The sequence below is a fragment of the Aspergillus campestris genome (assembly GCF_002847485.1).
Source record: "Aspergillus campestris IBT 28561 chromosome Unknown P168scaffold_10, whole genome shotgun sequence".
Classification (NCBI taxonomy): Eukaryota; Fungi; Ascomycota; class Eurotiomycetes; order Eurotiales; family Aspergillaceae; genus Aspergillus; species Aspergillus campestris.
The window spans coordinates 1243352-1255868 of NW_020194345.1; the positions used below are offsets into that span (position 1 = coordinate 1243352).

The 12517-nt window shown below is 52.3% G+C and overlaps 4 protein-coding genes across 4 annotated transcripts; 1 reads left to right on the forward strand and 3 right to left on the reverse strand.

The window, feature by feature from the left end:
• The first annotated feature begins 872 nt into the window (after nt 1–872).
• P168DRAFT_312440 (allantoate permease family MFS transporter) lies at nt 873–7068 on the forward strand. Its single transcript, XM_024839569.1, has 9 exons — nt 873–1450; nt 1513–1613; nt 1669–1816; nt 1867–2908; nt 3522–3657; nt 3749–3794; nt 3865–4624; nt 4681–5064; nt 5561–7068. The coding sequence occupies exons 1-9, from the start codon at nt 1261–1263 to the stop codon at nt 6732–6734; spliced, it is 3981 nt and encodes a 1326-aa protein (XP_024690881.1). The 5' UTR covers nt 873–1260; the 3' UTR covers nt 6735–7068.
• A 368-nt stretch (nt 7069–7436) lies between these two features.
• On the reverse strand, nt 7437–8526 carry P168DRAFT_44405 (nascent polypeptide-associated complex subunit family protein). The gene is made up of 3 exons (XM_024841950.1): nt 8213–8526; nt 7878–8050; nt 7437–7779 (listed from the first exon to the last, which is right to left on the reverse strand). Exons 1-3 carry the CDS (start codon nt 8245–8247, stop codon nt 7532–7534), a joined length of 456 nt encoding a protein of 151 aa, XP_024690882.1. The 5' UTR covers nt 8248–8526; the 3' UTR covers nt 7437–7531.
• Nucleotides 8527–9223: 697 nt separating this feature from the next.
• P168DRAFT_292379 (palmitoyl-(protein) hydrolase) lies at nt 9224–10520 on the reverse strand. The gene is made up of 6 exons (XM_024837571.1): nt 10374–10520; nt 10303–10314; nt 10149–10239; nt 10029–10082; nt 9578–9966; nt 9224–9502 (listed from the first exon to the last, which is right to left on the reverse strand). Exons 1-6 carry the CDS (start codon nt 10454–10456, stop codon nt 9403–9405), a joined length of 729 nt encoding a protein of 242 aa, XP_024690883.1. The 5' UTR covers nt 10457–10520; the 3' UTR covers nt 9224–9402.
• Nucleotides 10521–10726: 206 nt separating this feature from the next.
• Nucleotides 10727–12200, reverse strand: P168DRAFT_257551 (uncharacterized protein; the record flags this gene model as incomplete). The annotated part of the gene is made up of 2 exons (XM_024834559.1): nt 10727–12124; nt 12174–12200. 2 exons carry the CDS (start codon nt 12198–12200, stop codon nt 10772–10774), a joined length of 1380 nt encoding a protein of 459 aa, XP_024690884.1. The 3' UTR covers nt 10727–10771.
• Nucleotides 12201–12517: the final 317 nt, after the last annotated feature.

Sequence of the window (12517 nt, forward strand, 5' to 3'; positions counted from 1 at the left end):
TACTCCCCGTAAGTCGGTGGGGGGTATAATGTCAAGAATTGTAGAAGACCAAGCAGGCGGCCAAACACGGCTGGTAAACAATGAACACGACCACGTGGCACGATACGAGGGATATGTAGCAATCAAGAAGTGGAATTCCGGCTTGGATGGAAACAATATCATGGCACTTTTCATAATTCCAATTCAGTGTGATGGGAGACCAGGGCTCCAGAGAGTATGAATCCACAGCCTCACTTGAAGCCAAGTCTACTTGACGAAGGAATATAGATTACCTCAGGGCTATACACGCCTCCATCGAAAGTTACCGTCCGGCATAATAGTAAAAGATACAAGCAGGAATTTAATGTGGTACCATGCATGATTTTATAATTTGCCTAGGGTGTAATACCACTTGGTTTTGGATTTCATACAGATTGAAAGTGCTCTGTATATCACCTGTGTCGTCCTATAATAATTGAAAATGGTTTAGTGTCTGATTGCTGGATAAATCCTCAAATTAATATTGTCTACATCCCAGGTCTGTATGTTGTTCCAACTATCATAAAAAAACAATACACTTGATTCTCTCAATATAAATTCAATGGTTTATGCATTCTATCGAGACTATCCAAAAAATATCGACCAGGTCATGTCATACTATTAGACTTTCTTGGTACTCTTAATATATGCCAATTACTCGTATAGTAGTTCCCCAGAGTCGGGACGCTGCTAGAGTACCAAAAGTGGGGGTCAAACGACGATCTTCCTGCAACGTTGAACAGTTTATCCCACTTTAGCGTTGGCCAACCAGCAGGATCATCCATATCTGGTTGTATCTCAACCTCCATATGGGAGGATGTATACTGTATTCAAAACTTCCATTCCCATAGCAAGCGGCGACGCGCTAACCAGGGGCGAATCGGGTGAAGAGTGGGTAGACCCCCCAACTTTAAAAAGTTAAAATCTCTTCGCGATAATCCCCGGTGTGGATTCTTGGCAGTCTGCCCGCCTTATCACTCCCCACATGAGCTCACTTTTGTCCTACTGTGGTCTGGCTGCATACCAGTTGGACCCCCTGGCTAGCTCCAGCACGGTGATATAATCTCGTATCGGTGGTTATCATGGACTGATCGTGCATTCGTCCTCTCATATACCCCCGAAACCGTCATCTCCAGTGGCAAGGCCCTTACTCTGTTTCAAAGCTTTTTTTGAAAAGCTTTTCATTTCTTGACATAAGCAGAGGCAACGAAAGAAAAGGGACACACTCCTCAGCTGATCGACATGATACAACATACACCACAGAAGGATGTGGAGGCCCCATCATTGGGCTTCGACTCGGACCTTCCAGACGAGGGAAGCTTGGAGGAGTCCGCCATGGAGGAGGCGAAGAGGAAACAATTGATTCGAAAGATTGATATGCACATTTTACCATTTGTGGTATTGTTGTATCTGTTCAGCTTTCTGGACAGAGGTGAGTCGCCACTTCCACCGCTGTTGTCCCTACGTCGCAAGCGGCTGACTGACCCGTCTCAGTAAACATCGGCAATGCAAGACTCTACGGGTTGGAAGAAGACCTTGGTCTGGTCGGAGACCAGTACCAAACCGCCGTGTCCATTCTATTCGTGACTTACTGTGTATGATGCCCGTCGAGGCGACCAACACTGAATGCAGCCACTGATAGCTCTTCAGTTTTTCGAGGTTCCGTCGAACCTGCTCATCAAAAAACTGCGTCCTGGGCGCTATATCGCAATGATCTCCATTATCTGGGGTATTATCGCCACGTTGACAGGAATCACCAGGAACTATGGGGATCTGATCGCCTGTCGTATTCTCTTGGGTTAGTTCGAGTTGTAATCCCATGGAAATATCACACACTAACTTCCGCAGGGGTCGTGGAAGCTGGGTTGTTTCCCGGTCTCGTGACGTACTTGACGATGTTCTACAGCAAGCGCGAACTCGCACTGCGGACAGGTTATCTGTTCAGCAGTGCTGCCATTGCCGGAGCCTGCGGAGGTCTCCTGGCGTACGGCATTGGCTTCATGGAGGGCATCTGTGGGCTCCGGGGCTGGAGATGGATCATGATCATCGAAGGCATCCCGACCGTCCTCATCGGGATAGCCACCTGGTTCTTCCTCGCGGATAGCCCCGACACCGCCTACTACCTCAACGACGACGACAGAGCACTGGTGGTCCGCCTCCGCAGCCGCCAAACCGGCCAGACCGCCTCGGCCCAGAACTTCCATTGGGCCGACGTCAAAGAGGGCGCGCTCGACTGGAGGATCTACGTCTTCTGCATCGCCCAGTTCGGCGTGGACACGATGCTGTACGGTTACAGCACATTCCTCCCCACCATCATCAAAGGCATGGGCTCATGGTCTACTGCCGAGGTGCAGGCGCTCACCATCCCCTGCTACGCGCTGGGGGCCATTGCGTACCTGGCCGTAGCGTGGATTAGCGACAGAACCCAGCAGCGCGCGCTCTACTCCTGTATCTTTGCCGCCATTTCCGTCGTCGGGTACGGGATCCTCATCTCGGATACGTCCTCGGGCGTCCACTACTTCGGCGCCTTGCTCATCGCCTTGGGTCTGTACGTCGCCGTGGGTCTTCCCCTCGCATGGCTGCCCACCAACCTACCGCGCTACGGAAAGCGAACATTCGCCACTGGACTGCAACTCACTTTTGGCAACGTGAGCGGCGTCATGTCTCCCTTCTTGTATAAGACCAATGAAGCGCCGCGCTACGTGCGTGGAAATGCCGTGACGCTCGCGCTTGTTGGCTTCGCGGGGGTGATCTACGCTCTGATGTGGGTTTACTATCGTGGAAAGAACAGTCGCAGAGCGCAGGGTCTCGAGGATGAGAAGGTCGCTGGGTTGACGGATGAGCAGATCGAGGAGCTTGGGGATAAGAACCCTCGATTTTTCTATTCTATGTGATGATCGTATTTGACATGGGGTAATTCGGGCCCAATAGCGGTGGTTCAAGCATTTCCTAATTTGATACTGTTTCAAAGCACTCCACGACGAGGTGTGTAGTCCAGGCCTACCCTCGATAGTTTGGACTATATTCTGTAGAGACTGTAGTGCATGCAGCATACATACGAAAATGGACAAACCGCTCCCCTTCAGCTCAGCCCCTATCCACAAACAATCCAAATCATGCCAAGTTCATCAATTCCAGTATCTCCCCCCAATGCACGAGCCGTATCCCAATAAACAATAGTCTTCCTGCGGGCCCCACCGTAACCGGTCTTGGCACCAACAATCAGGCCCCGTCCGTCGATCATCATGCGCGATGCCTTCGCCTGTCTTCGCCAGACCGAACATCACTCCCCTTGAAACTAACCAGCCAGGGAAAATGTTCGGCGCTCTGTCCTTGGGGTTTGCGTTTCTGGCTGCGATCGCGGCTGCTCTTTACTCGGCTGGCCCGGTATGGCTGGGCTGTGGTAGTGGTGGTCATGTTTCCTTCGCGCCGTATTCGCCGAGTTGGAATACGTGGTTTCATCCCTCGCGGGTGGTGTTGAGGGGGAGGGAGGCTTTACACAGAGATGATGATGTCCGGCCGTGGAATATTCTTCATCATCTTGGAGGGAATGGGCCTTGGATTGAGAAGACTGATGGAGGGGTTGAGGCGCAGGGGGTGGATCCGCCGGAGGAATGCTCGGTTGATCAGGTTCATATGGTATGTTCATGGTTTGATAGCTGCGTTGTTACCGTCTTGGATCTTGTTCTACTAGTGGAGCACCTGCTATGAGCATAACTAACAAATGTAGATGTCCCGCCACGGAGAGCGATACCCGACCACATCAGCAGGAAGCCGTATGTCCCAGCACCACCATCACTCTGCCCGTATGCATGGATGTAAACCAAACTAACGAGCGAGAGACAGGCCACCTGGAGTTCCTCAACAGACTCAAAGAAGCCAACGTCATCACCAACGGCTCCCTATCCTTCCTCAACAACTGGACCTACTTCACCGCCACCCCAGAGAAAGACTTCGACCAGCTAACCACGACGGGGCCCTACGCAGGCATCCTGCAAGCCTTCACGACAGGCGTCCGCTTCCGCACCCGCTACAGCCACCTGCTGGCACCGCAGAAGGTGCGCCTTTGGGCAAGCGACTGCAACCGCGTCATCGAATCAGCGCGCTACTTCGCAGCGGGTCTCTTCGGGCTCGACTGGGAGGCGAACGGAAAAGCCGAGCTGGAAATCATCCCCGAGACGGCTGATCGGCTCGCTGACACGCTGACACCTGGTGATACGTGTCTGCGGTACGTTGACGACGCGGTTGCCGGCCATGACAATGGTGCCAACATGCTGGCGCTGTTCCAGCAAGCGTATATCCCGCCCATCGCTCAGCGGCTGATCGCAGACGAGGGCAATGCCGCGTTGGGCCCGTTCAGCAATGTAGAGGTGTTCAGCATGCAGGAGATGTGTGGGTTTGAGATGATCGCGCGCGGTGCAAGCCCCTGGTGTGATGTCTTTACTAAGGAGGACTGGGATAACTTTGAGTATGCCCGTGACTTGATCCACTACTACCGTGCGGGTCCTGGGACGCCGTATGCTGGCGCGATGGGATGGCTGTGGTTGAATGCTACGGCGGATTTACTCCGGAAGGGGCCTGAAGCTGGGACTACGTTTTTCAGTTTGTGAGTTGGAATGAATGTTTACTACTGGGTTTGGCAGTGCTAACGGTGTTCCTTAGTGTCCACGACGGAGACATCGCCCCGTTTCTCACCGCGCTAGATATCATGAAAGATCCCAAATACGATCCTTCTCTGCCTACGTCGCACATGGCTGCAGACCGTACGTGGCGTACGTCGACCGTGATGCCGATGGGCGGTCGCATTGTGCTGGAGAGGATGGTTTGTTCGGGTGAGGGTGCTCGTGATGAAACGCCGTTCCTCCGTACCCTTATCAACGATGAGGTCGTGCCGCTACCGTACTGTCAATCGGGGCCTGGCATGTCCTGCTCGTTGAAGGATTTCGAGGAGCATGTCGATAGACGGAGACGGGAAGTGGGTGATTTCGCAGACGTTTGTGGGATAGAGGGTGATGCAGGGGGGATTACGTTTTTGCGGCAGAATTAGTATGAACGGAAATTTGAACTATAATGGCTGCATTCCATGAGATAGACAAACGAGAGAACTATGTCTTCAAACGATGATATACCTGAAGAGAGCTGCAGTTGTTGTAGTACGTAGTACTGGTAAAGTGAGTCCCAAACGGGTAAGCGCATAGTTGCATACATCACGTGACGGTATCCGGGCGAACAGTTGTTTATCCAAAAGTTTTGGCAGATCCGGTCGAGCTGCGGTTATCCTGACTCCAGTCTGCCTCGGGGTATTCCACTAATTCTACTGGGAGTATCTGCTTTCTGTATTTTGCTATTTCCCACCTTTCCACATTACATATCTCCTGACGCCCAAGCGAGCGCCTCACCATGGAGTACCACTTCGTCCCTCCGGAGGAGCGCGCAAAAGACGAGAAGGGAAATCTTCTGCCCTGGGGCTACGTTTACAAAGAGTGAGATTTAATCCTCAGCAGAAACGTCGGATTGTATATCTTCGTACTAATACAGCCAGTGAATCCCGCAACCCCCGACGACCACCCGAAGAAACCGGCCCATTCGGCAAGCGACGAAACGCCCGATACGAGCACACCCGATCGCGCACACGCACAGGCACGCCCGCAAAGCGCGAGAACCCCAACGTAGCCGAGTTCGGGCGGCTCTTCGCCGCACAGCAGGAGGATGAACAAGTGCGGAGCAGCACGCTGCCCAAGTCGTCGTCGAGTAGTAGTCTGGACAACGTGCGCAAGCAGGTCGCGGAGAAGGTCGCCACGGAGTGTATCTTTTACGGATACAGCAGCAAGGACTTTGAGTGGAAGGTTATCGACAAGTATGAGCGCATCTCGCGCGGCGCTATCTGTGAGGATTACCCGCGCAGCGATCCCAACTCGGCGAGCTCGTTCTCCCAGCTGCTTAGTGGTGGGGATGTGGTTATTCGGAAGGATTTGTCGGTTGATGCGAATCGCAAGTCGAAGCACTATGCTGGGGGTTTTCATTGGATTAAGGTCACGTTTGACTCGACGACCGCTGCGGATCGGGCTTGCTTTTACTCGCCGCAGGAGATTGACGATCATCTGGTGTTCTGCGAGTTGTACCGTGGTCATGGTCCGTCGGAGGATGTCCCCATCCCGAAGGGGTCTGCCGTGGCGGGACAGTTTGCGTCCAAGGCGCCGCGCACGCTGAGCACTTCGCACTCGACTACGTTCCTCCAGGGCAAGACGCAAGAGCGCTCCACGTTACCGCGATCGTTCGCGATGAACAATCTATCCAGCGTACCAGACGTCGATGAGGAAACGGAAGAGCACTCGCAATCGCTGGAGTCCACCCCGACCGCCAGCTCAGCCACAGCCACCGGCATCGACCAGGGGTCGTTCTCCGGGCTGCAACAACGACACGCGCCGCAGGAGCCCAAGCCTGAGTCGGAATTCATGACGCACATCCCCACCGTCCGGCGGACGAAGCTGCGTCCTATGGTGGAGGCCCTCCCGCCTCAGCCGACAGTCACAGAGCGCGTGCTCCGCTCGATCCCCATCCTCAGCTGGTTCACGGGCGACATTGTCGGCGACGGGCCGCAACTGAAAGAAGACGGCACGTTCGACTACGACAAGTCGAACACGTACTGGCGACTGTGGTATATGGTGGATATGGTGTTGGGGACAGACATTTGCGGGCTACGAGAGGAGTCTTGATCTCGACTACATCTTGGCTGCTTTAACTTGACTCAACATGACTGGACTGCGACTGCAGTTCTACCATCCTCAGCAGCAACCGCTCCGTCCGCAGGGACGCGTACCTCCAGTGAACACAGCTCACCTCTCGGGAGATCCACACTCACTGGTAGGGATGAGATGGGATGGGGTGGATGTCGTGAGGGCAAAATTTTTCCTTTTATGATCTTTTACCGGACTAGCTCTTGCTGTACGTTTTGATAGCATTTAGTGGTGGCGCTCGGATATGTACTACTTTTTCAATTTTTCAATAATTGCATGATGACCATGGTGTGTTTACATGGCTAGTTACTCCATTATTACAGAAGTTAAATCTAGTATACTGTATTTTCTTTTATCTTGCATGGTGAACTACCTATGTATACCTGCGTCGTATGTATCAAAACTGGTTTATCTACTGGTGTGGACACCACATGAGCAATGTCTACGTGGATTCTTCAATGCTCATAAGAGTCAATCCGTATCAATTGATCTTGGGTGAGATACCATGGTACTGTGAACAATGGATATCTGATTTTGATAACCACCAGGTCATGCATGCTTTACAACTTTGGCCAGCGGATGATTAACCACAAATAATCCACCACAATCGATCAATCAATCACTGGAACCCGATTCAAACCAAAATATCACGACTCAACCATCAAATCATAATAAACGCAAGAAAAAATCAAGTAAGAAAAAAAAAAGATAAACCAATGTGATGGAATTTTTAAAGTTGCTCATTCATTTAAATAGAAAAAAGAAAAGCGGTTCCTTTACTCAACATTGTTCTCAAAGTTCTCACCCTCGACCAGATCCGGGATATCGTCATCATCCTCGTCCTTCTTGCCCTCGGCACCGGCCTGGCTCTTCTGCATGTTCTGGTAGCTCTCGGCCAGCTTGCGGAGGGAGGCCAGGCTGTCGGGGCCCAGCTGGTTCAGGATGCCGGGGACCAGCTCGGTGAGTTCCTTCTCCTCGCCGTGGCCGTAGAGGGCGAAGGTGTTGGAGGGGACGGCGGCGTGGACTAGCCCATTGTTAGTTTCACTCTTTTATTTCATTTTTCAAGCTGATCGTTTTGGGCGAGGGGTTTGGTTTCGTGCTGGAGGGTATATGTAAACTCACCCTTGGGGGCACCGAAGTGGATGACGTTGCCATCCTCCTTGAACATGTTGACCTCCTCGATGGCCTGGATCGGCTGCACGTTCATCTTCTTGAGCGTGGCCTGCAGCTTCTTGTCGTCGGCACCGGACGACTTGTGGACCTTCTTGACCTTGCGGCGGGGAGTGCCCTTGCCTCTGTTGGGCAGTTAGCTATCGGTTTTTATGAATTCATGATTTTGGATGTATCTGGTGGTTGTATTTGGGAAATGGTGCGATTCGACTGGATTCGACATTCGATGCTTTCGACATGTATGGTGGTTTTTGGGGAAACGATGTAGGAACTAGAATTATACATACCCTGTAAGAGTAAGCTCGTTAGCGACATAATTCATTTCAGTGTAAACATCCTGCCCAAAAAGAAATCCCCATCCATCCCATCTAGCTCGGACCAGATCTCAGATAGCGGGGTGAACAAGACAGTCAACGACCGATCGCGCCCACAGGAATTTTGCACGCATCTCGCAAACCGATCAATCGTGAACAGCGAATCCACGCGACATGATACCATCTGTCCATACCCCTCTATCCGATCCATTTCATTCTTTCCCTTCCCTTCCTTCCCCAGCTAGACTCCCCCCAACAATCCCCCAAAAACGAAGAAAAATAAAAAGAACATACCAATCCGCACGCTAGCCTGCATCCGAGCCAACTTTGCCTGATCCATGATGACGGTGTGGGGGGTGGGTTCGAGAATCCTAGAGGGAGAGCAAAGAAGGTGAAGGACGTCAGTGAGGGAAAGGTGTGATTGAATAATCGGGAATTGTGGATCGGGGGACTCGGTAAGGTGTGTTTTGTGTGCGGCGGGTAGATCAATCTTTCTCTCTCTGGTGGAAGGGAATGGAATACTGGAGAGGATTGATACCTTGATAGGGAAATAAGGAGGGAGGTATTTACCGGTGTAATGAGGGAGCTGGATAGTATTGGAGAGGTGGAAGAGGAGGAAAGTCGAGAGTGGAGGGAGGAGAAGAAAGTTGGTGAGGTTGGATTGGATTCCCGTCGACCACCGCTTTTGTGTGGGGGAGAAAAGCGTCACTGGCGGGACCAATTCTACGGGGGATTGAATTATAGATGGGTTGATATTAACTACGTATGATATCTAGAGAGTAACTAGGATACTCTGTACCTCATGATCCTATGTTCTGTCTGTGAGAGTGGTGTTCCAATCCAAGATCGTGAGTTTGTGTGGGCGATGCCTGAGGCTGCTCGGCTAAACCCTAACGATTCGGGAGATCCTCATGAACCAGTCCTTTACCGGTATTCACGTACACTACGGCAACGGATCTGACTTGAGGTTGGATGTATTGGACTTATATCATTATTGATTAGCTCTACATATCATAGCAATCAATATAGGTTCATGGTTCTGCTTGATCCCGGCTCCTGACCTTCGACGCCCATATGGCAGCCACCAGAAGGATCAGCCCTACAGCTACGCCATATGTCATCTGTACTCCCATTCCTCCCACATAGCCCTCGCCATCACGGATTCATAATCCAGCGGCGGTCTCACTCTCCGCGGGAATCGTCTTGTTCAGGAACTGCTCCAGGTCCTGGATTTCCGTGGGGTCGGCCGAGTGTCCAAGGTCACTGTCCAGCCATTCAGCAAATGTTCACCAACACCAACAAGGTAAGACGAAAGAGAAGGGAAGGGAGAAAACTCACGGATAAGACTTAAACGTCACATCCTCCACCCCCAACTGCTTCACCAACTCCGACGACGTCTTCCCAAACTCATAGTTCACAACCTCATCGTCCAACCCATGCGCCAGGAAAAACGGCGTCTTCTTATTCGGAAAGTCCTCCGGGATCTGGTTCTTAATCCGGTCGCTCAGAAGCAAGTAGCACGACAGTCCGAACACACCGCCGAGCTTCTCCTTGTTCGTGATGGACGCAAAGACCGAGATGGCGCCGCCCTGCGAGAATCCGCCGAGCACGATCCGCGACGGCTTGATGCCTTGGTCGATCTGCTCCTTGATCAGGACGTTGAAGTAGTCGCGCGAGCGGAGGATGCCCTCTTCGTCTTGCGAGCGGATGGACTCTTCGAAGTCGAGCTGGTGAGGTGTTAATTTGGGGCTTCTTGTTGAATGCGCTGAAGGGAGGAAGGGTCGCTCACGTCACGGCCGAGTTTGGTGATGTCGTACCAGCCGGGCATCGACATTCCGAAGTTCTAGATATAGAAGGACGCGAGTTAGTAGGCCATCGATGACAAATGAGCAGGGGAGATAAGATGTACCACTGTGATGGGAATCATAGGCGCATTGGGAAAGATAAAGGCCACTTCGTCGAACATGCCCCGTCGGCGCCAGTTCTGAGCCAGACCCATCCTGTCTGAATTAGCGACGAGTCAATCCAGACCGCTGTAGTTGTTTTTCGAATATCAGGCATACCATCCAGCACCGCTAAAGCCAGCCATAGTCAGTAAACAATCTGTAGCAACATTGACCATCAAGCAACCAACCTGTCGCCGAGACCGTGGGCCATGATCACGGTCGCGGTGTGCTTCTTGAGCGCGGGAACGATAAAGGGGGCGCGAGGTGTCATTTTGATAGTATATGTTTATCTGAAATTGTAATCAACAGATGTAGAAACGAGGTCGAAGGGTTGAAGAAGGTCGGAGTAAAAGTGATGGTGAATCCCCGCCATTCTGCCGCCGAGGTTATTCCGCGCCTCACCGCCCGGACAGCTCGTTGTAGACAGCGGTGTCGTCTGTTCATCTGGGGATAGGATAATCATAGAAGGAAAGGTATTCTTTAGTGCAAACCGGATATTTGTAAGGTAATCATGTAATATTAGTCATTAATGTGCTATATACTGAAAGCCACCTCTATATACACCACCACCACTAGTATATTCATATCACAGAGTGCAAACGCCATGCACCTCCCTCGTAGCCTGCTCTATAACAGAAGCCATCAATGTAGCGTCTACAACATCCGTCTGCCAGGTAAAAGCCAACACCAAGCACCCATCACCCCCACTAGCAACAGACACCTCGATAGCACTCCCAGTAACACTAGCACTCTGAGAGAAGACCAAGCGGCCAATCTGCGGGCGCTCCGCCTCCTGCTCTCCAACCCCCAACGCCCCAATATTCGACACCTCGAACGAGGCCTTCCGCGGCTTCCCCACCTTCGACCGGTAGAGCTCTTCGTGGAAGTCACCCACGTACTTGAGGAGGTTCGGGCCCGCGTTCTTGCCCTTGAGCTGGAGCACCTTCTCGATCGTCTCCCGAGAGCGTCTGGCCTCGGCCCACGGGAAGGTCTCCGAAGTGACGGCCTTGCGGGTGTAGTCTTCGCTGTAATCCTGGACCCAGACGCCGATGGAGTCGTCGGTGATACTATCGGGCATCCATCGCCGGGTGGACATGGCGCCGGAGAAGTGCACGCTGGTGAAATGCTCGGGGGCGTGAGTGAGAATAGCACGCGCGATAAGTGTCTGCAGCGCGGCGGTGATTGTCGTGTCGTTCTGCCGACAGCTGTCTCTGAAGGAGCTGGCTACTGCCTTCGGGATCACTACGTGCCGCACGTTTGTCTCCAGCGGTAGGCGGACTTCTGAGCCCGCCCATAGACCGGGGTCGGTGGATGACCAGATCTTTTCGCGGAAGAGAGCGCCTGCGAGGAAGGGGATGGATAGGGGGAGAGGGTGTAGCTCTTCCATGTTCGGAAGTAGTGGCGATTGTGGTGAGCGGATCAGCTGTTGGGCCTCGCCGGGAGGCAGCGATGCAATGGAATGCAGTGCCTGTAGGAAAGTCCGATGGAAGGCCTTCCCAGAGGTGCCGTCGCCGATGGCATGGTGGAATACAAAGGCAGCCGTGAAGCGCCGGTTCTCGGCGGGATGGGTTAATACATGGAGTCTCCAATGCGGCGATGGAGCTTCGAAAGGTGTATTATGTTGCGCTTGTAAAACAGCGTCCAGCTCGCTATCTGCCTCGTCCGGACCAGGGAAAGGCCCAGTGCGCGCCTGGAAGCTGACTGGTGTGCTCAGGTCGACCTCGGGGAGACGCGCGAAATACGGCTCTTTGGTATCCTCGCCAACGGGAATGGCTGACAGAATGGGATGTTGGCCGATGAGTATCTCACAGACTTTATACACATAATCTTTCACCGAGAGTGTATAGGACTCTGGGAGTGAGTAGCTGGCTGTGACAGCCACATTGTTGTAGAACCCGAGAGCGTGGCGCGCAGTCGAGCATTGTTCCAGCCGGCCTGCCTGTGTCAATTATGCTCTATGGGGGGAATAACCACAGCAACTCACCCACTGGGCGCAGCTTTTCCAGTTTGTCCATTATTATTGTCACACAGGAACCATGTCGTGTCTGCACCTACGCGTACGGATAACCAGGTTTATTTAGGCGAGCAGATTTGGATGCCTAGCCCGGATGCACGTGACCATAGGATATGAAGATTCATTCCTTTTTTTTATTGCTTTAATTGTTTATTTATCTTTATGAATTCTTTATCAGACGACTGAGAGATTTCATACTAACCTGATTATACGACTCTACTAATTCAGGGTGTTTCCTCCGTCTAAATTCCAATGGAGACATACCGAAAAGCAGCCCTCATGATCACCATCTGACGGTGAGATACGATGAACCAAGAT